General features: G+C 37.4%; 2 protein-coding genes and 1 pseudogene across 2 annotated transcripts in view; 2 read left to right on the plus strand and 1 right to left on the minus strand.

Moving 5' to 3' along the window:
* Positions 1 to 25,334, minus strand: part of LOC149392833 (uncharacterized) — a 97,641-nt gene that overhangs the window by 14,849 nt on the left and 57,458 nt on the right. The window lies entirely within an intron of this gene.
* Positions 2,199 to 4,349, plus strand: LOC149392838 (uncharacterized). The gene has a single exon (XM_089617064.1). The coding sequence runs from the start codon at positions 2,199 to 2,201 to the stop codon at positions 4,347 to 4,349; it is 2,151 nt and encodes a 716-aa protein (XP_089473190.1).
* Positions 12,993 to 14,551, plus strand: LOC149392839 (uncharacterized; annotated as a pseudogene).

Consider the following 25,334-nt stretch of genomic DNA (forward strand, 5'->3'; position numbering starts at 1 on the left):
ACACTCTAATTTCTCATACAATTTATATCCCTAATCTCTACCAATTATTCTTATTTATAGGCTAGCTAACTTCTAAGTATTCCATATTTAACCCCCTAGTTATCTAGATTTGAGGTATGCCAAATCCCATGGCTTTGCTCATGAATCGGTGGAAATCGATTGCCTTCTCGCATCAAGGCGACTAAAAGGCGGCTATCAGAAAGAATGTTGATAGTAGAGTTAATAGTTGTTACGTTGCTTCCTTCGAGGGTAATAGGGTAATAACCTGATAAGTGAGATTCATTCACACTTATCTATGACTCTTAGATAAGAATCGGAAGCTTGTTCTTAATGTTTTTGATATTATTTTGTAGTTTTTATTGCATTTTCAGGTTTGAGAGAGTATGAGAAGGTTGTGGTGCGAAAACGGGCTGAATCGGAGCTAAATCGAGCAAGTTATGGTCATTTGAAGTCAAGTCAACAAAAGTCAACGACGGTCAACAAGAAGTCAGCGTTTCAAGGTTGGCGCGCCGCGCTATTTAAGGGCGCGTCGCGCCCTGGTGACTAAATTTACACGCGAGAGCTCGAGCGGGCAACGCGCAAGAGAGGAGCGGCGCACATTCATAAATTCAGGGGTGGCGCGGCGCGCCGTTATGTGGTGCACCGCGCCTTCAGAAAATTCAAGAGTGGCGCGCCGCGCCGTTATGTGGCGCACCGCGCCAGATGCATTTTCAGCATTTTTTGGAGCTCGTCTTTTAGATCATTTTTGGCCCTTGGATCCCATCCAAGGGTCCATATTTGCTCCGAAAACCTTTCCTAAACCCTCATATACACTTATTCAAAGAGGAAAGGAGGAAGTTTAGCATAGAACACTTTACCTTTGTTTTGAAACCTTGAGAGAGAAAGTGAGAGAGAGAAAGCTAGGGTTGACACTCATTTTTGTTCTTGAGCTTGGGAGTGAAGAAGAAGAAGGAGAAGTGACAACATCCATCATCCTCATCACCTCCATTTGTTCACCCTTAACTCTATCTCTTTTATTTATTGTCCATTTATTGCTTTGAACATCATTTATTGCTTGCAATCTATTTCTATTGAGTTTTGGTGATTACTTTAGTCTCTTGAACATTGAATATTTGTGTTTTGAATTTATTATTTTGGTTGAGTGGATTTTTTGGAGTTGGTGGTAGTATATTAATGAGAGCTTAAGTGTTTGTTTATTTTAGCACTCAATGTCTACTTATTTTATTGCTTTAATTCTTTTGTTAATTTCTATTTTGCTTTGTTTATTCATAATCATGAGTAGCTAAGTAGATTTAGGGGTGCGATGTAGTTAAGTAATTGAGTTGGTTGGTCAAACCTTTAGATTAGATTTTGTGCTTCACGGTTGGGTTGAGAGTGAAATATTATGGGTATGGGTTGTGTGTTAACGCTAATTAGAGTAGCTAACTAATTAGTGAACCTTAGACGAGTTTAGAAACCGAGAGGTAATAAACGAGTGAGCTCTACCCGTCCCATCATTAACCTTCCTAGAGCTATAGAAAGACTAGGGGGTAGATGTAGTTGATTGAAATCCCGGGCTAAATGCGGTTTTGTGTTTTAGTAGGACCCAAACCGAGAGGTGTAAGTTCGACACGTAGCTAGATTCCTAAAGACTCGAGAGAGATTAGTGAATGTTTTAAGAGGTATTGAGACTAAATTTTACAACTCTAAACCCGAGCTTAGAATCGTACCAAGACCGACCGACTCGATGAAACAACGAAATCGTACCCCTTCCTTTTAACTTGTGTTTAAGTATTGTTTTCACTTTTGTTTACATTTCATCTTGTTCTCAAACCAATCAAAACCCCCATTTTTCATTTCCATAACTCGAAAACGAAAGCTAGTGAGTTTGCTTCGGAAATAGTCTAGAGTCCTTGTGGGATCGATATCCGTGCTTTTGCACTCTATTACTTGACGACACGTTCGCTTGCGTCGTGTAGAATTTTTCTTTAGTTAAGAAAATTCCCATCAAGTTTTTGGCGCCGTTGCCGGGGACTACGGTTCTATTTTTGATTGAATTATCTAGTTTAATTTTTGAGTTTGCTTGTTATTATTGTGCTTATTGTGTGCTTCTTATGTTTTAAAGGTGCATGCGACGACGTAACCCTCCGCTCATTCCTATCAATCACGAGATCGAACGGACTTGCCGACGGAACCGAGCGGAGGCAAGACGAGCCGCCATGGAAGGAGGCAATGAAGCACAACATCGTACTCATCGAAACGGAGAACAAGTGGAAGAACGAAGGACTATACTCGATTATGGTCAACCCACTTTTGATGAGCATCAATCGGCAATACGAATTCCGGAGATGGAAAGGAACCCAAACTTCGAAATTAAAACTTCGATCATCCACATGGTGCAAAACAACCAATTTGCCGGTTCCCCCTCTGAAGATCCGCAAGACCACATCAACAACTTCTTGCGGATTTGCAACACGTTCAATCTCCCTCACTTATCCAAGGAGGCCGTGTGTCTACGACTCTTCCCGTTCTCAATCCGCGACCGCGCACAAGGGTGGTTGTCTTCGCTCGCTCCGGGTTCGATCACCACATGGGATGACTTATGCTTGAAGTTCATCTCGCGATTCTTCACTTTCGAGAAGATGACCCGGAGGAGGAATGAGATCCACAACTTCGGCCAATTTGACGGAGAGTCTCTCTACGAGGCATGGACCCGCTTCAAGGACATGATTCGGAAGTGTCCGGGCCACGGTATAGCGGAGTGGGTGCAACTACAAATCTTCTATAGCGGGCTTACGGCCTCGACTCAAGACCGAGTCAACACCGCATCGGGAGGCTCACTTCTCGACAACACCACCACCGACGCATTTGCACTACTCGAGAAGATGGTCCAAGTGAACGATCAATGCCCGGTCGGGAGGAGAATTGCCGCGAGAGAGCCGATAACTCCGGAGATGGAGCTCCTCAAATCGTTGACAATTGAGGTAGCCAAACTCGCGAAGACCGTCCACGGAAAAGAAGCGGCGAAGGCGGTGGGGACATCTCACCACAAGTGTGGTTTGTGTGCGGGTCCTCACCCGACGGACGAATGTGGCGAGATAGAGGAGTCTAAGTTTGTGGGAAACCACACCAATCGTCCCACTTACCAAAACTCGGGGAATTATTACACGGGAGCGAGGAACAATCATCCAAACTTCTCGTGGAGAAATCCTCAAGACCAAGTGGCAATGCAACCGGCTCCACCTCAACACCAACAACCATACCTTCCACCGCATCATCAACAACATCAACATCATCAACACCCACCGCCTCAACAACACCATGGGAGCTCGCAATACCGGAATAATCCTCCTCCTCAAGACAAGAGACCGAATCTTGAAGAATTAATTGCCCAAATGGCAATTGAAAACACCAAGTTCATGACGAACACCACGGCCGCACTCGAACGCCAAGAAGCGGCCCTCAAAAGCAACTCGGCTCAAATAAGAACTCTTGAAGTTCAAATGGGTCACTTCGCTAAAGCCATGAGCGAGAGACAGCAAGGGTCCCTTCCAAGCACCTCCGAAGTGAATCCAAGGGCGCACTGCAATGCCATTTCTCATCAACACGTTGCAGCCACCGAGAGCCAGAAGAAAGAAGAAGAAGAGGCTGCCCCGGTCACCAAAGCCCCTAAGCCGCACTCGTCGGTCCGCATCTATGAGACGCCACTCCCGTTCCCGCAACGGCTCACGGTGGCGCTTTCCACCGAGTGTAGCGCACTTCTAAAACAAGAGCTCCCGCCAAAGTTAGAAGACCCGGGCAAGTTCACATTGCCGTGCACTATTGGAGACGTCTTTATCGAGAACGCCTTGTGCGATCTAGGTTCGGGCATCAACCTCATGCCATCGGCCGTCTTCAACAAACTCGGGGTGGGTGAACTAAAGCCCACGCGCACCACTCTCCAACTGGCAGATCGGACCGTAAGACACCCGCGCGGCTTCGTGGAAGACCTCCTCGTTAAAGTCGGAAAATTCACTTTTCCGGCCGATTTCTACGTCATCGACATGGACGAGGATCGCGATATCCCCATTCTCTTTGGAAGGGCTTTCTTAGCCACTTGCGGTGTTCGCATAGACGTGCAAAGAGGTGAGCTGATGATGCGCATGAAGAACGAGGAGGAGACTTTCGGGATCTGTAAAACCCGAAAGCGCAAGAAGGAAAAAGAAGATGTCTACGTCCTCGAGACGTACGAAGTCGCCACTCCACCACCCACACCTCCGTCACGGGCTCCTAAAGAAGAATCAACAAAAAAGGTGATCAAAGATGCAAAGCCGAAGTCTCCTTTCAAGCCACGGCGAGGACATTGGCCAAAACCGTTCAAAGAGGTATGAATGAAGAAAGAGCGCGTGGAAGAAGATCCGCCGCTGCCCGAGCGCGGAGGCGACGAGTAGGGGAGTTCTACCACCCCCGCGAGGTAAGTTCTCTGTCTCCCGTGTTTTTATGGATCTACATTGAGGACAATGTAGAGATTGAGTTTGGGGGGGTGAACTACTTTGTGGGGGATTTCTGTTAGATTAGGCTGTCTTTATTTAATTTTTATTTTCTTAATTTTGTTTGGTGATTGCTTATAAGTGATAGTATTAAAGTGTTTTCTCTCGTTACTTGCCAAGGATACCATGTATTTTCGAAGAAATCCGAGTTTGAGTCAATTTTAAAATTTTGTGTGCTTCATTGTGATTGACTAGTGGTTTGAGTAACACAATTTCGGTTGATTTTTCCCACTTATGCACACACGTCGTCCCGGGGTTTGAGTAGTCCTTAGAGGTTCGATCACATCTTTAAATGTCTTTTAGCTCACGAACACTAAGAACCGCTCTAGCCCTCATCGAGGTGAAATGACATGACACAAACCTAGGAAAAATGACATAGGCCTTCATTTGGACCGATCAGAGCCAAAAAGCCAACCCGTAATACTTCCTTGAGCACCCTTTCAGAAAAAGCCGAACGATTAATCCTTTCTTGATACTTAGTCAGAAAAAGCCGAGCCAATAATATTTCAAATCCCACAAAGAACCCCGTTAACTTAGCGACTCTTGAGTGAATTCTTTCGATTTTGTGACAAGTTTTTCGACTAGTCTCTACGTGTTTTATAGTTCATTAGAGACCACGCCGGTGATTGTTCGTGTTTATTTTTATTGTTTTGTTTAAAAAAAAAAGAAAAAAAGAAGAAAAAAAAGGGAAAAAAAAAGAAAAAAAAAGAAGAAAAAAAAGGAAAAAAAAACTACAAAAAAGAAAAGAAAAAGAGGGTGTTTAATTTATGCGTTTTATTATTTATTTGTATTAATTTTTGGCGTGGTATCCTGTGACATTAGTTTTAGAGACTAGACGTTGCATAGTCAAAGTTTGGGGGAAAAACATTGGGAAGTAAAGGCTTAGGAAAGAAAACGTTCGCGAAAGGTGAAATGTTATACCATGAACGTGAGAATGGGTGAGTAAGTAATAACATGTGAAAGTTGGTGAGTTGGTGAGATTGAGTCGCTAGGTTGACGTTTTAGCCACATTTTGACCATATCCTACCGTTGACCCTAGCCTAACATTACAAGCCGACAAAGCCCTATTGATTTCCTCGGTAAGTGTCTTGCATTAGTGGAGATTGAGCGGCGAAAAACATTATGGTGTTCGATTCACATTCATATCATTATTATTTGAGCATTTGACATTAGAAGACGTGAACGAACATATTGAGTTGACCTCTCTCTCTTTCGGGACATATTTCACACACGGGGGATTTTGATCGGGAATGTGTTGCAAAAGGCCATTTAGTCAATCTAATTATTTTTTTGGCTTCATATGATGATTGACTTGGATTCGAAAATTTTTGTAGGTTGAGGCATGTAACTAACACTTGACATTGTTGCTAAACTTTGTGATCACCATTCGTTTTTAGTGTAACTTCTTTAGTGTGTTTATTTTATTGTCTAGTCTTTTGTGTTGCTTGAGGACAAGCAACGGTTTAAGTTTGGGGGTTTGATAAGTGAGATTCATTCACACTTATCTATGACTCTTAGATAAGAATCGGAAGCTTGTTCTTAATGTTTTTGATATTATTTTGTAGTTTTTATTGCATTTTCAAGTTTGAGAGAGTATGAGAAGGTTGTGGTGCGAAAACGGGCTGAATCGGAGCTAAATCGAGCAAGTTATGGTCATTTGAAGTCAAGTCAACAAAAGTCAACGACGGTCAACGACGGTCAACAAGAAGTCAGCGTTTCAAGGTTGGCGCGCCGCGCTATTTAAGGGCGCGTCGCGCCCTGGTGACTAAATTTACACGCGAGAGCTCGAGCGGGCAACGCGCAAGAGAGGAGCGGCGCACATTCATAAATTCACGGGTGGCGCGGCGCGCCGTTATGTGGCGCACCGCGCCTTCAGAAAATTCAAGAGTGGCGCGCCGCGCCGTTATGTGGCGCACCGCGCCAGATGCATTTTCAGCATTTTTTGGAGCTCGTCTTTTAGATCATTTTTGGCCCTTGGATCCCATCCAAGGGTCCATATTTGCTCCGAAAACCTTTCCTAAACCCTCATATACACTTATTCAAAGAGGAAAGGAGGAAGTTTAGCATAGAACACTTTACCTTTGTTTTGAAACCTTGAGAGAGAAAGTGAGAGAGAGAAAGCTAGGGTTGACACTCATTTTTGTTCTTGAGCTTGGGAGTGAAGAAGAAGAAGGAGAAGTGACAACCTCCATCATCCTCATCACCTCCATTTGTTCACCCTTAACTCTATCTCTTTTATTTATTGTCCATTTATTGCTTTGAACATCATTTATTGCTTGCAATCTATTTCTATTGAGTTTTGGTGATTACTTTAGTCTCTTGAACATTGAATATTTGTGTTTTGAATTTATTATTTTGGTTGAGTGGATTTTTTGGAGTTGGTGGTAGTATATTAATGAGAGCTTAAGTGTTTGTTTATTTTAGCACTCAATGTCTACTTATTTTATTGCTTTAATTCTTTTGTTAATTTCTATTTTGCTTTGTTTATTCATAATCATGAGTAGCTAAGTAGATTTAGGGGTGCGATGTAGTTAAGTAATTGAGTTGGTTGGTCAAACCTTTAGATTAGATTTTGTGCTTCACGGTTGGGTTGAGAGTGAAATATTATGGGTATGGGTTGTGTGTTAACGCTAATTAGAGTAGCTAACTAATTAGTGAACCTTAGACGAGTTTAGAAACCGAGAGGTAATAAACGAGTGAGCTCTACCCGTCCCATCATTAACCTTCCTAGAGCTATAGAAAGACTAGGGGGTAGATGTAGTTGATTGAAATCCCGGGCTAAATGCGGTTTTGTGTTTTAGTAGGACCCAAACCGAGAGGTGTAAGTTCGACACGTAGCTAGATTCCTAAAGACTCGAGAGAGATTAGTGAATGTTTTAAGAGGTATTGAGACTAAATTTTACAACTCTAAACCCGAGCTTAGAATCGTACCAAGACCGACCGACTCGATGAAACAACGAAATCGTGCCCCTTCCTTTTAACTTGTGTTTAAGTATTGTTTTCACTTTTGTTTACATTTCATCTTGTTCTCAAACCAATCAAAACCCCCATTTTTCATTTCCATAACTCGAAAAAGAAAGCTAGTGAGTTTGCTTCGGAAATAGTCTAGAGTCCTTGTGGGATCGATATCCGTGCTTTTGCACTCTATTACTTGACGACACGTTCGCTTGCGTCGTGTAGAATTTTTCTTTAGTTAAGAAAATTCCCATCATAACCCATACGCTTGCTCGTGAGATCGTAGTACACATGAAGTATTTGAATTGAGAAATGGACCGGATTGCCCCTTTTTTTTAGTGATATGCATCTGTGCTCCATTTCAAATTTGTTTATAAATAAGTGCCTCTTTTTTGTGTAAAATTATACGCAAATGTGACGCATTTCTAAAAAGAAAACGTGAAAGGGGCATAAAAGCCGCAATCTCAAACTCTGGGCAAATAATGTAATTTTTACATTTAAATTGTCTGTATAATAAAATAAAATAAAATAAAAACTAATTGAGTTCTTCAATAATACCCAAATGAAAAGATGGAAAAAGTTAAAAGGCCGTGAAATTGATATTTTGATGTCCATAATACCTTTCATTTGATAAAAAATAATATTTAAAACGAAATTAAAATCACTTGTAAATTATAGAGCTTTGAAATACCAGAAATTAAAATCCCCAGATTCGAAGGACCTCAATAGAAATATTTGAAAATCTCTCATGCATTCACTATTCCGTTGATTTTTCTTATTCTTCTTCTACTTACCTTGATCTTTGGATTTATTTATGGTATGAAAAATGTCTTCTATTAAGTGTTTTTACTGTCGGGCTGTTTTCTATTCTAATATGGAACTTCGATGGATAGATCATTCTACAAGCAAGACTAATTAAAAAGACTAAAAATTTGTTTATAGTTTATTTTTTTTTATTTTTTTAAAATGTTTGTTTGGAATAACGAAAACAATTTTCATCATAATTTGAGATAGCAGTTGAGACTCACCCATGTGGATTTTAAATGGAGTTGTTATTTATTTTGTGGAGTACGTTCTCCATAGAGTGTGAGATATTTATACATTTATATAGGCTTCAACGTAGATTTTATTGATGAAAATATATATTCTGTTATAGATATCTGTTAGAGAAATGTTAGCAGATACGTTAGGATTGAGACTCGGTATGTAATTCTGTTTGGTGGTAGATGCGAGTCCTAAGCAATGAAAATACGTGCTTTTTTAATTATATATTTTTAAATATGAATATTGTTAAATTCATGAGGGTAAATTAGTAATTGTATTTTTTTTTAAGAAAAACGTTTCTCAAAAGCTAAGAATTGTAGTTTTTCAGACTTGCGTTATGATTTTCAAGTGATTTTTTTTAAAAGCTGTTTTTATCAAACATGAAAAAACGGTTAAGCTTTTATAAAAAGCCATATACAGGCTTAATAAGCTCCGCCAAAAGGGCCCATTTAATACGGTACCGTTTTATTTATATATATATATATATACATATAATATTTGAATATTTTACCTTTACGTTACAAATAAAACTATAATAAATAGGGTCTATTAGGTATATAGCGATACTTACAGTTTTACATTGCTATATAGTCAACGTTTTGTAAATTTTATGTAAATTGCCAAGTCTATGTATTTACACGTGTAAATTGACGTAAATGCCTTACCATTCCATTTTAATGAAATGACAAAGCAGGAATGTCACTTCATCTTTATGAGAGAGAGAGAGAGAGAGAGAGAGAGAGAGAGAGAGAGAGAGAGAGAGAGAGAGAGAAGTGTCAAGACATCCACAATCTAATTCCTTAAAAATAAAATTTAGAGATTTGTAACTAAATAGGCCACTTTAAACATGTGATTTTGGATCTACCTATGTTTGACGATTTTTAGGGATATAGCCAAATGGCTTATGTGACAATAATTAAGGTCTGATCTATTTTTTTTCAAATAATTTTTTTTGCATCAAAACTTCAAAAATTTGTATCTTTCTCATACGAACTCGAAATTGAGTGATTTCAGATCCTACAAATTCGTGGCGCCGAGATCTTCAAAAATAGACGCATTGTATTTGATGAAAAATTATGTTTAATGCATCATAGTTACGCTTCCATTTATTTTTTGATAATTTAAAAAATTTCCAGTTACTTTCATATTTAAGGTAGTAACGTGATTTTTCTACATCTATGGTATTAAACATGATTTTTCATCAAACACAATGGATCTATTTTTGAAGATCTCGGCGTCACGAATCCGTGGGATTTTGAATCACTCAATTTCGAGTTCATATGAGATAGATATGGTTTTTTGAAGCTTTTATGTAAAAAAAAAAAGTGTAGGAAAAAAGTAGGAGAGAGAAAATGACGAATTTGTTAATAAATAAGAGCAAATCAGACCTTAATTATTGCCACATAAAACTGTTGACTATTTCCCTAAAAATTGTGAAACATAGGCTAAAAACAAAATTAGTTTCATTTGGCTATTTTGCTACACTAATTTAAACCAAAACATGGAGAACATCTGGAAAAAAAAAACCGAAAATGAACATTCAAAATTAAATAGAATCGCAAACATTCGTCTATACTCGAACTTCAGTGAACTGAGAGGCAAAAAAAATACACAATTTAACAACTCGGACCAGAAATTATAGAAAAGAGACCCAGCAACTCTCTCGGCAAAAAAAAAAACGTTTCCTTTATATTCCGATTTCATTCATAAAGGAGCTGTCTTGGTAAGTTAAAAAAATTAGTTCTTTATTTGGATCCACATTCCATTAACACTGTAACTCTCTTTGTGTAGGTGGTTCTCGAAAGTATGGGGTAAAAATTCTATTATTGCGATAAGTTAAAAAAAAATCACATGCAGTTTCCACTAATATAAAAAGTCGGTTAATTTAGGAATAAATTATTATCAAATGACCAATTAAGTTGAAAAAAGATATTTGTAACTAATTAGGCCACTTTAAACATGTGATTTTGGATCTAGTCTATGTTTGACAATTTTTAGAGATATAGCCAAATGGCTTATGTGGCAATAATTAAGGTCTTATTTGTCCTTATTTATTAATAAATTCGTCACTTTCTCTCTCTTATTTTTTTTCAAATAATCTTTTTTGCATCAAAACTTCAAAAATTTGTATCTTTCTCATACGAACTCGAAATTGAGTGATTTCAAATCCTACAAATTCGTGGCGTCGAGATCTTCAAAAATAGACCCATTATTTTTAATGCATCATATTTACATTTTCATTTATTTTTTTTTATAATTTCAAAAAATTTCAATTATTTCCATATTTAAGGTAGATTTTTCTACATCTATGGTATTAAACATTATTTTTCATCAAACACAATGGATCTATTTTTGAAGATCTCGGCGTCACGAATCCGTAGGATTTGGAATCACTCAATTTCGAGTTCATATGAGATAGATATGGTTTTTGAAGTTTTTAATTAAAAAAAGTGTAGGAAAAAAATAGGAGAGATAAAATGACGAATTTATTAATAAATAAGGGTAAATAAGACCTTAATTATTGCCACATAATCATGTTGGCTATTTCCCTAAAAGTTGCGAAACATAGGCTAAAAACAAATTTTATAGTTTCATTTTTGTTATTTCGCTACAATGCCCTTGAAAAAATGCATTTTTAATCTATTATGTTATAATGATAGACTTTTAATGTCGGTTTTTATGTTTCTCCCCTATTAATTCATCGCATTTACATATATATATATATATATATATATATATATATATATATATTTCAACATTAAAAATGAATATTAATTTCGAATTATACGTCATTTTTCACTTTAAAAATAATTAGTCTTGCGATAAAGTTTTGTTTCATAAAATTAATTATTGTACATTTGACTATTTCACTAATTTCAGACAAATTTTTACTATTTTGAAAAGATTTTACTTTAAATGGCTATTTTGCAAAAAAGAGTGGAATTTTTTATTTAGATTTGTTATTATCCAACCTTTTAGTAGGGGAGCTACTAAAATAATAGCCAAACTATGTCTTTATTTAGTGAAATAGCCAATTTTAGTCAAAGTGCCAAAAATACCCCTTACTTGATACGTACCATACCAAAATGAAAATGAGAGATCCAAGGAAATTGGATCTAAACCCTAGCTCCGAGAATCACAGACTTCTTTCTCAGCCCTTGCCCTTCGGCCACACTCCAGGAGCCGTAATGGCGTCGTCGTTCTCCACCGGCCCGGACGGATGCGGATCGCACCACCACCAGAATTAGTCGGATCGCACCGCCGGTCCGCTAGAGGCGACAAAGACGACGATTGCGATGCCAAAGATCTACTTTACAATTACTTCAAAAGCGAAAAAATTGCAGAAACTGAACCCTAGGTCGAGAACGCCGTCGTCTTCATCTTCTTCTTCGGCACCGAGAGAATCGTCAGCGATCGGAGGACGGTAGTGTTTGAACATCTTACCGGTTCTTGCGATTCACTCGGTCATTCCATGTGATTCACTCCGTCATTCCGATGGCGGCTACCGTCATTCCGATGGCGATGATTAATATGATTAACTGTGATGAACATCTTTCGAAAACAATTTTGAACATGACGATGGAGATGAGAAAGCGCGCGAGGGAAAATCTTAGAGAGAGAGAGAAACAGAGCACGCGATAGTTAATTTGATTAACTGTGATAACTTAATTTGATTAAATGTGAAGGTTAATCTGATTAATTGTGACGAACCTATTCCGAAAATGATCTCAAACATCAGCGAGTACCGCGGTTGCGCCGATCCGGCCGTTCGAAGGTCGCAAGTCCAGTTCTGCGTATTAACTTTGATAGTTAATCAAATTAACTGTGAAAGTTAATCCTATTGACAATCCTCTTCCAGAAACGATCTCGAACATCGGCGAGTCTCGCGGTTGCGCCGATTTGACCGTTCGAATGTTGCAAGTCCAATTATGCGTATTAAATGTGGATAGTTAATCCGATTAATTGTGAATGCTAATCGGATTAGCTTTGAGTGGGTTGATATGATCGGTACTCAATCCCGACGAGGATCACGAATTTGGGCTTCTCGACGGCGAAGAGGGACTCAGCTTCGCTCTGGCGATGAAGACCTTCGATGATCTGTCAACGAGGAGTGATGGGAAATTGAAATCTGTGGCACAAAAAATTGTTTGTTAGTGAATTGAGCTAATTAACCAATCAAACTCATTGTTGAGCTATAATTTTTAAAAAAGGGTCTAATTATAGCTAGATAGCTAGCCCGTCCTTTTTTTTTCCTTTCCGCGATTTATCTAACTAATAGAAAGCACTATCAATTAAACGACATGTAGTTTATTCAAAATTACATGACGCTAAGGAAATTGAAAAAAATAAAAAAAGAAGAGAATAGTAGACATTGTTTGTAATGTCTAAAACCCGAGTATTTGGGGCATTTACGTTTGAAGCTTTTCGTGTCGTATCTGAATTTCGTCGTCATCAGAGTGGAATTCGACGGTGATAATCTGTAACCTCGTTCCTTTTCGTCTCCAATGTCGAAACCTATGTCTCAGCTCCTCCGCAAAGCCATTCTCTTCCGTGCCGGCTCTCAGGTCTCTCATCAAAACCCTAACTTTAGTTCTCCGAGATCGAGATGGTTTTCTGTTTGTTTAGAGGATGAGAAAAGGAACTCCTTTGTCGTTTCTTACCTCAAAAACTCACTTGGGTTCTCTTCTGAAATGGCTTTATCAACTTCCAAGTATGTCAAATTTGATACTTCTGAAAAACCAGACAAAGCCGTAGAGTTTCTCAGGAGTTACGGTTTCAGTAAAACCCAAATATCGAAACTTGTTAGAACACACCCAACAGTGCTGTTATCAGATACTGAAAAAACTCTTCTGCCCAAATTGGAGTTTTTGAAATCCAAAGGACTCTCGGAGCCCGAGATTGCCAAAATGTTGGCGTTGTACCCAAATTTCTTGAGAACCAGTTTACGTGATAAGATTATACCCTCTTATGACTACCTACGGAGTATTTTAAAGTGCGATAAGAGAACCGTCAATGCCGTTAGACATTACCCTCTGCTTTTACTTCAACTACGTTGTGTCTAATTGCGACATTTTGCGGGAACACGGAGTCTCCGATTCCAAAATAGCTTCGCGCCTCGAACACGACCCGAGAACCTTCGCTTGTCATCCCGATCGGTTTCGCAGGGGAGTCGAGAAAGTCGCGAAGATTGGGTTCGATTCTTCGAGAGGAAGCTTCACTGCTGCGGTGCTCGTGTCTCTGTCGTTGAGCGAATCGACGTGGGAGAATAAGGTCTATACGCTTCGGAGGTGTGGTTTCTCCGAAGACGAGGCTTCGAAGCTCTTTCGGCTCAACCCTTATTCCATGCAGTGTTCCGAGCGGAAGATCTCGGCTGCCATGGAGTTTTTCGTGGGCGAGATGAGTTGGAGGCCTTCGCTCTTCATCAAGTTCCCTTTGGTGTTCGGACTGAGTGTAAAGAAGCGGATAATTCCGAGGTGTATGGTTTATAAGGCTCTTCTCGAGAAGGGTTTGGTGAGTGGGAAGAAAGTCAACTTAAATACATTGTTGATAGCCTCCGAAGAGAGATTCCTGAAGAAGTACGTCGAGCCGTACGAGAACGACGCTTCGGAGCTGATGGAACTGTACCAGGAAAAACTTAAAAAAGTCTCTGAATTTTTTTTTTCTTCGGAATAGTGAATTTTGTGGTCAGAATATTTTCCTGGTGTAGTATATAGCTCTTATGTTTTAACGTTATAAACGATGAGACAACGCTACTGTTTATTGCGAAAGTAAACTAATTAAGGAATTCCATTCTTCAATTGGATTCAGGGTTCCAAAACTTGCGAGTATTCTTTACGGAGCTTGGTTTAATCTTTTTGTGCAGGACCAAGTAAATTATCAACTTGCTTGGAGCTGAAGCAAACTTTGTTTCCTTTCCTGTCTTGGTGACAAGTACGAAAGGACTCTCGATTTAAAAAAAAAATACTTCTTCGTATCAGCTAAAAGCTCTTGCATTGAAGGAAATGGCTTTGCCGGAGTGTTCTTCCATTCTGTTTAGAAGTTAGACATGAATGACAACTTCGGGAACTTGAAAAGCCGAGAACTTTCCAACAATGATTCATCGTTGTCCAAGAACAATTGTTGGTTAAAATGCGATCATAAAGATACTAACTAGAAAACACCAAACTGATCTGCAAAAGAAAGTTGTACATAAATAGAGCAAAACCAAACATGTCATGTCAGTTTGAGCCCAATTTAGCTCCAGTTTCTCAAAGAATCCTTGCGGTTTCTTGTACCGGATTTTTGTGGCGTTTCGGACATAAATCTGATTTGGTCTGAAACCAATCTTTTTTTAGAGGAATAGTGTGAGTTTGTTGGATTGGATACCCAAACTCATAACTCTCTCACAGAAAGTGAATATCCATGTTTTTTTTTCTCTTTGGCAAATGGCATGGTGAGCTTGAGAACAACATTTAGATATTAACTTTAATCTTAAACAAATTTAAGGAGAAAACAAAGCAGTGTTTCTTGATTGGTTCCACGATATGAATATCTAAACAAGGGCCAATGCAAAGAATACTAATTTAAGACAAGTTCTAATAACTTGGAAGCTCAAAACAACAAAATCCAAGCACAACAAAAATGGCCCAAAGACCTCGAGATATTACAACATGAACCAAGCAATTGTATGAAAAACTTGTTCGAAAAACTGAATTAAACTTGTACTTCTTCGCACTGTTAATTTGCAAAGTCGGGAAGATTTTGGGAGAGAACAAAGAGATACGATGAAAGAAGGCTAAAGATTAAACTACCCTCACATAATATAGACATAAAAGAATAGAATGTATCTCGTTGAAACGATTAAATGTTGAGCGGAAATTTATTTACCATAGTAAAATCAAATAGTCCCAACAAAAAAAAAAAAAACCGATTGAAAACAATTGACTAGAATAAGTCAATAATCAAGGAGCTGTACATGTCAACTAGCTAGTTAACTAATTCATATTAATCTGGATTTTACAAGATGACCATCACAGGCGGAGCTAGCTAAGGACCGTGGGTGTCCCCCCTGAATTTTTTAAAATTAAAATTTTGCACCCCACCCTTTTCTATTTTTAGGATAAACTTTTTTAATCAAATTTATGCCCTGATAACCGTCAATAATATAAAACACGCACACACACATACATATCTACCTTAAGAATTTGCTGTTTATGCTGTTCAATGCCATGGACATGCCGGGAGTCAAATTACATAAACTTACTATTTCGATTTCTTGTATTTATTTGTAAGTATCATATTTGTTATTGCAAATTATTATTCTTACTTTTTGCATTTGAAATCGCGTTATACATTTTTCTCCTTTACAATTGCTTTCTATGCTATGATTTATAATTTTATCATACTAGAAATCAAAATTTGTAAAATTGATTTCTCAATAAACACGTGTGAAGCACGTTTTATACACTAGTATATATTATATTATATTTATAAAGTAGAGGAATCTCCTCTACTCACAAAAACACAGCTCAGTGAACAATGTTTTTTTTTTTAATTTAAAAAAAAAAAGAGATTGGAACCTAAACATGTTCATTCGTACCGATTTTTTATTTTTATTTTTTATCAGAAAGATAAAAATATCTCAAAAAATAGTCCACCAGACCTAAGTTAATTAAATTAATTGTCTTCGGCGTGGTGGACTATTTTCCTAATAAAATGAAAGTTGAGTTAGATCTTTAAAACGAGGTAGAGGATTGACTAGCTAGTTGCAATAAATATTTGTTCTTTTTATTATATATTTTATAAAATATATGGGGATATCTCTGTCGGTATTCGATATCTCGGTAAACTTGTTATCGGTAAGTCAGTAGCGATATTTCAAATAACTATAAAATTTCCGTCGATATCTCTCGGTAATCGGTATCTCAATAGCATTAGACTATCAGGATCCGATTGGTAACAATATTTGAATCTTTGGTACAAACAAAATGATATTTAAAAAAAAAAAAAAGGATTGAACCCATAATCTCCGCTTTGAAAATGGTATGACTATATTTGGTACCACAACACAATGAGATTTGAAAACCAAAGATATAAATACATCATTTCATCGAGTTTTATATACGTGTCATTTTATCTAGTTATAAGTACTCTTATTTTGTTTTCAACTTTAGCCTCACAAATGGACTGTTGGTTGGAGAAAACAATCATGCATTATTGCTTGCTTGGTGTGAATAGGAGAAATGTTGAACAATCGTATCCTATAATTAAGATGGTTTTGAAATACGTATGCATGAAGTTATAATCAGGGACGAGCTACATTTTTACCCATTTAAAAACTATATTTTTTTTACCCCGAAAATTTACACTTTTGACCCATTTTTTTTTTAAATTACATTATTTACCTTATAAATTTACAAATTAGCCCACCCTTAAAACGTTTTTATTTTTCAAATTAGCTTCCCCGGTTAGTTCTCTTTCTCCGTCCATGGTTATAATGATTATATATGATATAAAACTATTAGAAAATATTAATTAAGTTCAAAAGAAGGAATCGCAAATATATGCTAGAAGAAGAAGAATTTTGTTTTCAACTTTATTTTCGCAACCAAACTTCTCGTTACAGAAAAGCATGTCAACATATAGTAATTAGCCCTTAATTCAAACACACAACACTTTGGATAATTTACTTTGCAAAAAAAAAAATTGGTAAATTTGCAAGAAATAACACACAACTAAATAAACAAAGTACTTAATTAAGTTCAAACAACCTCGGCAACAACAACAATCCAACATGTATAAAATATTACTCCCACCGTTCTTCAGAATCCGACGACTCTTCAGAATCCGACGACAGAGTTTGATCGTCTTGTTTAGGCAAACATGAATGGCCATCCCTCCATTCCAATTCAGAAGCTTTCTTTAGGCAGTGCTTCATGTACTCCGATTTCTCAGACGACCCTTTGTATTCCTCGCACTTCTCCAACTTCCGCTCCAATTCTTCCTTTTTTCTTTGCAGCTCCATCGGGATTTCGTTCTCCAGTCTGTGCACTTGAAAACCCAAGAAAGCCTCCACAAGCCTCTCGAACTGCCTACGAGCAAACACTGCCTTAGAACCACATTTCTTCAAGAACATCAAGTGATAATACCATTCTTGAAGAAGTTCTTTGGTTATGTCCTTCACCATAGTCTCGTTCATTCTTTTCACCACTTGACACAGAATGAAAAGCACGAAGCCTTTGAACTCCTTAGACTCATCCCAGGGAATTATATCGTCTCCGTAACGCTGCAACAACGTTTTTAGTACATCGGCCAGGGAGCGAGGTATGAAGTAGCCTTTCACTTTGACCAACTTTAACCCCAAATCGCTAGGTTTCAGTTCCAGAGGCATTATTGATTCGAAATGATTCTTTAGCTTGCCAAAGAAATAGGCGAATTCCTCACGTGTGAAGCGAGAGAGCCGTAGAGTGTCATCGATCTCTTCATCGCTCAAGAGTCTCGATGATTTCCCTTTGTCGTTAGATGATCTAGTGTTTTCCCATTTGTAAACAATTTGGAGAGATTCTTTCTCCTCCTCTCCTAGTTTGTGTATTAGATCCTTCAATGTCAGCGTTGTCGATTCTTCTTCCTCGCAAGTTTCTTTCCTGAGGGACTCAAGCTTAACACCTTCAAGCTCTCCCAACAATGCACTTAAAATCTACCAACATTGAAACACAGTGGGTTTGTAATGCTTTTCAAAATATAAACATTGTCAGATCTAGGTAAATATATGAACTTAAAAATATATATTTTTCATTTCCTTCTACCCACTCAATTATAAATATACCTGATCTAATATAAGATAGGTCACATAAAAACATAGTTTTTGAACATATCATGTTTCAAATATCTACAGAGAATTCTATTTTATTTTCCTATAAAAGGTCTTTATTAATATATTTTTAATAATGAATATTTATTTTATTTATTAAATTGAAAAAATTACATTTAAAATATAAACAATAATACCTAGAGGTTTGGTTAGTGGTCAGGTCCTTTGATTATCTTGATGGGTTCAAGTTCACTCTAAGAGACGTAGCAATTGCTAGTGTTTCTAATTCCCCAAATAATGTTATTATACCAAAAACAATTCACCAAACTGCTATCTAGATTTGACATTCATGGAGGAAAGTGAATCACCTTGGGAATTAGGCAGTGAGCATGAGCAAAATATTTGCACTCCTCGCAATAGTATACGCGAATCCTGGGATCTCTTTCAGTCTCGCAAACATCACAGTAAAACTCTACAGAGCCGTCTTCAATGAGAGAGTCGTGAAGAGTGAGAGAGTGGATATGACACTCGTCCTTAACTATGGACGGCAAGGGACCACAAAGCAGGTGGAATTTGAAACTGCAATCCAAGCATTTAAGTATCGATGACATAACACCGCGTTTGAACTCCTTCAAAATATCAGCGTCCCCGATGAGATCAGGTCGATTACAATAAGCATCATAGCCGTCGCAGCGATCGATATCATCCTCTCCGCCTAGAGTTCTCTCGACGAACCAAAGCTTGTTGTGCTCAAGCTCTTCACACCTAATGATATTCTTCACAGTGAGGTGGCATTTCCAGCACAACTCAAAATCACAGTGATTGCACTTCAGCTTGAAGTTGCACAAGCTCTTCTTTTCCTTCTCGCAGATTCTGCAATTGAAGCTCCTTCGGGTGACAACGAATGAAAGAGTGTGGTTGCCGCGAGGGTGAAGAAGATGCTGCGACGTTTCCAGCGGAGCCTCGGCGCACTGTTTATGCAAGAAGTAGTCACAGTGAGCGCATCCATAAGCCTCGCCCGAAATCATGGACTCACAAGCCTGGCATTTCAGTGCCTTACTTTCTGAGACAACAACAATCTGCTGAGACAGAGGATGTGGATGGCTCAAGTGTTGGAGGCCTTTTTCAGACCCTACCGATGACGTCATCATCATCATTGCACATTCCAAGTCCATTGTGAGATCGCAGTCGTAGCACTTGTAAAATAGCGAACATTCTTTGAAGTCTTTGAGACAAATTGTACATGACTTGGACATGGAACGTTCCAAGTAGAGGGTGTGAGAAGGATGAAAAGAGTGGTTGATCTGAGTCGGCAAATCGCCGCATGATTTATGGATGTAACATTCGCATGATTCATTGCAGACGTAGAAAGGAGCCACCACAGGTTTTGAGCATAATTCGCATTCTCTATTTTCATTCAGCTTTTCATCTTTCAGGCACAGAGGATGCTCATGTTTTGAGGATACTCTTGAAGCTGGAATATTGAACAACCAAAATCAGATTCATTCATTCATTTTGAACAACCAAAAGTGGATGTCCGGATTCAGGGCGAACCCAGAAATTTAAGTTAAGGGTGGCCGATGATAATATTATAAATATATTTTGGCGTAATGACAAAAATTGAATTTAATTGGTTATTTTAGAATTAACAGTTTGTATATCTAGAATTTGAATTTCATTAAAAAAAAATCATCAAAATGTAACAAATCTTATGATTCCGAAATATATATCATCATAGAAGATGTCTTGTAAATTTTAAAATTAAATGACAAAAATAGCAGAACAGACTAAACAAATAGGGTAAACTAGCAACGTAGCCATTTTGAAACATGGTTTTTGTAATCTAGCCAGCGTTTAGTAAATTTTGCAATTTAGCCATTTACTGAAATTTACGGATATAAAATACCTAATTTACCCTTTTTCTTATACTTACTTGATCAAAACACTAGCCCACGTTTGACCGGTTTGAATTGTATACAGCCAATTAATTTCAAATTTTTTCGCAATTTAATTGGATATTTAGCTAATTTAATAGGAAATTCGGTGATGTAATTAAAAGAGAAAATTTAATGCAATAAATGCACAAAAAAATTTACCATAATTAACAGAAATTAACAAATTAGCGGAGATTAACAAAAATTTACAAACATTTACACTGTATTTGCTTACACGGCTATAATTTCAGCAATTTAATTTCAGCTTTTTGAATTCATAATAGGAGATTCGGTGATATAATTAAAAGGGAAAGGGAATATTTATTTGATTGAATAAAGTCAAAAAAGATAATGAATACACGTAATTATGATAAAATCCCGTTCAAAATTAGAAAATAAATTTGGAAAACAAAAATACCGTATTAAATGCGTATTAAAGGAAGTAAAGAAATCGGCTCTACCTGCACATATGTAAATTTACCATAATTAACAGAAATTAACAAAACTACGGAGATTAACAAAAATTTACGAACATTTACAATGTACTATAATGTTCATTAAAGAAAAAAACTCTCAATAACCAACTTTGCCAAATATAGAATTTTTTTAAAAATTCGAAATATAAACCGAATATAACAAATTCGGCTACAAAACCAAGATTCAAAACGTTGGCTAGTATTTTTGAAACCAAACCAAGGCTAATATAGTAAATATCATCTTACATAAATATGACACGTCATCAAATTTGGCTAGATTCGAAAATTAAACGAAACGTTGGCTAGATTACAATTGCAACGTTTTATGTGGCTTAGATCGACTAATTTTTCAAACAAATAAGAGAAACAAAATATGGGAGTTTTAAATAGGGAAAATATCAAGAGTATCCCTTGTGTTTAATCGAAATGCGAGATTTATCTCCTCCATTTCTAGAAATATCAGACATATTCCTCCAGTTTAATATAAATGACAAATACATCCCCTAAAAAAATGTTATATTACAAATATCACTATTTTTCGATTATTTTTTACAAAAAAATAATTTGAAATCCCCTAAATACCCTTAATGAAATAATTTTTTATCTTCTATTCTATATAAAAAAAATTAAATTAAAAAATTTCTTTATAAAAAGTTAAGGTTTTTTTTTTTTTATAAAGAGAGATTTTTTTTAATAAAATAGTAAATAAATATTTATTCTATTAAGGGTATTTTGAGGAGTTCAAATTATTTTTTCGTAAAAAATAAACGAAAAGGGTGATATTTGTAATATAAATTTTTTTTAGAGGATGTATATGTCATTTATATTAAACTGAGAGGATATGTCTGATATTTCTATAAATAGAGGGGATAAATCTCGCATTTCGATTAAACACGAGGGGTACTCTAGATATTTTCCCTTTTAAATATTATATGGATAAAGGCACTCTAACGTAAAAAGAAGCCACCACAGGTTTATAGCATAATTTACATTCTCTATTTTCATTCAGCTTTTCATCTCTCAGGCACATAAGACCGTGATAATGAGGATATCAATGAAATTGGAATATTGAACACCCAAAATCAGATTCATTCATTCGTTTTGAACAACCAAAAGTGGATGTCTGGATTATAATAATGAGCACATAAAATATTGAAGGGTCAAACAGTAACCAAACCACAAGTTTAAAGACCACCAGTTCGTCCCTATGTACTGCGACTATGTCGCACCTAATGTGAAATTCCAGAACCAAAAATATTCGGGGGGAATTTCTGACCGTTTTAAATTTTTAAACTCATTAGGTGCGACAAATGTCGCATCTAATGGTATTAGGTGCGACAAATGTCGCACCCAATAGTATCAGGTGCGACAGTATCATATTGGGTGCGACAAAGTCGCATCGGATAGCACTAATGATCAGCGAAATTTTTTGTCGCTTGGAGGATTATCTGGTGCGACATGTCGCACCTAATATGTGCTTAGGTGCGACATTTAGGTGCGACATGTCGCACCTAATACCCTTCCGCACCTAATATGTTAATTTGTAGTAGTGTCAGTTCGTCCCTATGTACTGTAGCCGATACGAAAAAAAAAAAAAATACTTCTGCAATATTTCTTTTAAAATTTACATGACGAAACTTAGAAGACCTTCGTGCAAAGACCTGTTTGTATTTGTAGACACCAATTCCGTTCTTCTTGAATTTGTAAAGAAAAACATTATCTAATTTTACAACGTATAAGAGGACGTTATTTATTGATTATCTAGGGAAGTATAATAAGTCTACAATTAAGAGATAATATATATGTTACCAAATGAATGCAATGAAACTAAACACTTACCATAGGTTTCCATAGCAGCACAGCAAGATATCAAACCAGAGAGAGCCGCACAAAGAGAGAACAAACGAAGCAAAATAAAGAAAAGAAGAGTTGAATGAAGTTGAAAAGAATTCTCGGATATATATGTTAATAAAGAATTATTCTTTGTTTTAAACTTTAGTATCCCAACTAGACTTCTCATGAGAGAGAGAGAGAGAGAGAGAGAGAGAGAGAGAGGGAGAGGAAAACAAACTAAGCACATAAATGAAATGAAGAGATGAATTAAGTTGAAAAGAAGCTTTGGTTCCATGTCTTGGAAAGAAGAAGTGTTCTCTCTTTTCAACTTTAGTATCGCTACCAGACTTCTCATGGGAGATAAGCACCGTGCCAGCTGTATCACTTTTCAAATCAACAAGAAACCATAAAGAAATAGAAGTTGTATTATAGCTGTATCACTTTGTTTGATGTGTAAAACCAGAAAATACTGAAGAATCCTAAGCCATAAAGGTGTTGGTCTACTTTAAACCCAAGAAACATATAAACTTGTTTCAAATTAACAAGAAAACCATAAAGAAATAGAAGTTGTATTATAAAATAATATTGTGCTAGTTTAGAAGTGCTTTTGATTTTTGCCGTGTGAAAGATTAACTGTTTTAAAATAATTTTATACGTGAATCTTATTCAATCATCTTGTTCTATATAGTTGATCAGGCGTTTTGCTTATAATTCTTTAGGCATCTAAGTTGGTACTTTCTATTCAAACTTCTCTTCTTTTCAAGCACGTAGGACAACTCATTGCTTTTTTTTCTTTTTTTCTTTTTTCTTTTTTTTTTCTTTTTTTTTTTTATCATTCTATGCTCATTCATATCATATAAAAAAATAAAATAAAAAAGTTTATGTTCACCAAATCTTCATCTTGCTTGGAACCGAAGCAAAGTTGTTGATTTTCCTCCCTTGGTGACAAGTGCAGAAGGAATCTCGAAAAATAAATAAATAATCACTTCTCAGTATTATAAGTTATTCCATTCAAGCTTCTCCAGAGCTCCTATTTCTTCGATTTTATTAACAAAGAAACCCAAATTCGCTGCGATATGGTCATCGTGGACCAAAGTGAAAACATTGCTATCTCAAATATTTTAAAACATTAGAACTTCATGAACTTAAAAGGCTGAATATCTATATCCGCTTGTTTTTCTGTATACAAAATGCACATTTGTTATATGCGTCGTTGTAAATCATATATCTCATATTAAGCATCATGAATCATATATTGTTGATAACGAGTATAGTGCACATTTTATTTACCAAAAAAAATTTGGTAAAAGAAGACGGTGATGAGGTTAACCCATGTCAGACCAAAACTGGTGGCACTGAAAATTAAAAAAGAGAAAGAAGTGAAGATCAATTTGATGACGAAAAATTTGGATGGTAGGCAATAGCTGTTATGCCGTCGTTTTAATAATGTAAAAACGACACCCCGAGAGCAAAAACGACAAGAATTGACAAAGTTCAAGACCTAACTATCGACGTGTTGAAACCATCGTCATGCAAACCATCGGCGTCCTAAAGCCTTTGGCAAAGCAAGACTATCGGCAAAGAGAAGAATCGTTGAACTATCGGCGGCCATACTATCGGCGAAGATTAAGACCAAACTATCGGCGTCCTAAAATCTTCGGCAAAGTAAGACCATCGGCGAACTTATGACCGAGACCATTGGCACAAAACCATCGGCGTTAGACCATCGGCGAACTTCATGGCCGAGACTATCGGCGAGCTTCATGGCCTAGACTATCGGCGTGAAACTATCGGCGAGCTTTATGGCCGAGACTATCGGCGTGAAACTATCGGCATGAGACTATCGGCGTGGAACTATCGGCGAGCCTCTAAACTTTCGGCAGACACCGACCATCGGCCATCCAAGGCACACCATCGGCCGAAACCGACCTCCAAGGCCCAATTGCCTCCAAAACCTACTCAAACTCCCAAATGAAAAACTATAAATACCCCCTCTCCATCTACAATCGAGGTAAGTCTTTCTCGACTTAGAAAATCTTTGTTTCACTCCCGACTCACTATATTTTTCTCTCTCGACACTCGAGACGAGAGATAAGCCCCCTACATCGACTAATGTTGAGCGTCGGAGCGCGCGCCAGGGGAAACCCCTCCGCGTCCCTGTAGTTCACGTTTCTTGTCTTTTCAGGCGAAGAACACGACGAACACGAAAAACGCGAAGAACCCGAAGATCGTGAAGAACCTGAAGAACACGACGGACTAGAAGGACTCGCTGAACCCGAAGAACGCGAAGAACCCGAAGATCGTGAAGAACCCGAAGAACACGACGGACTCGAAGGACTCGTCGAACACGAAGAACGCGAAGAACTCGACGAATCCGAAGATCGCGAAGAACCTGACGAACCCGACGAACACGAAGGTGAACTAATCACGGAGTAACGGGAAACCGAAAACCTCTTTCCGGTGAGGCAAAGACTACGAGACGAGAAGATTTCACCACACCCAACCTACGTGCGGTCATAGGGTCCGGTCCTAGACCGAACCACAGACGGTTCTAAGTGTTGACCCAAAAACGGCGTTAACAATAGCTAAATATATTGAGCTAGAAAGAAATCGAATTATTATTCTCTAGCTCAATCTCTTTCACTGTATTAAAGGCCGCAAAGCCGAAAAGAGTACATGAGATCGAGTCCTTGGTGAAAGACGAGTGAACTTAAACAGCCACAATCTTGAAGTAGCTCATTTTGGAATCAAAACTTAGTCAAACATATCCAAGAGCTTCGGAGCTTCCTTGACG

This window comes from Urtica dioica, chromosome 6 (assembly GCF_054948205.1).
Source record: "Urtica dioica subsp. dioica isolate 48M chromosome 6, U.dioica_male_clone48M_v1_H2, whole genome shotgun sequence".
NCBI classification, from domain to species: Eukaryota; Viridiplantae; Streptophyta; class Magnoliopsida; order Rosales; family Urticaceae; genus Urtica; species Urtica dioica.

Bases quoted from the DNA above. Each gene is read 5' to 3' on its own strand.
- LOC149392838 (XM_089617064.1), top strand. From the start codon at position 2,199: ATGGAAGGAGGCAATGAAGCACAACATCGTACTCATCGAAACGGAGAA.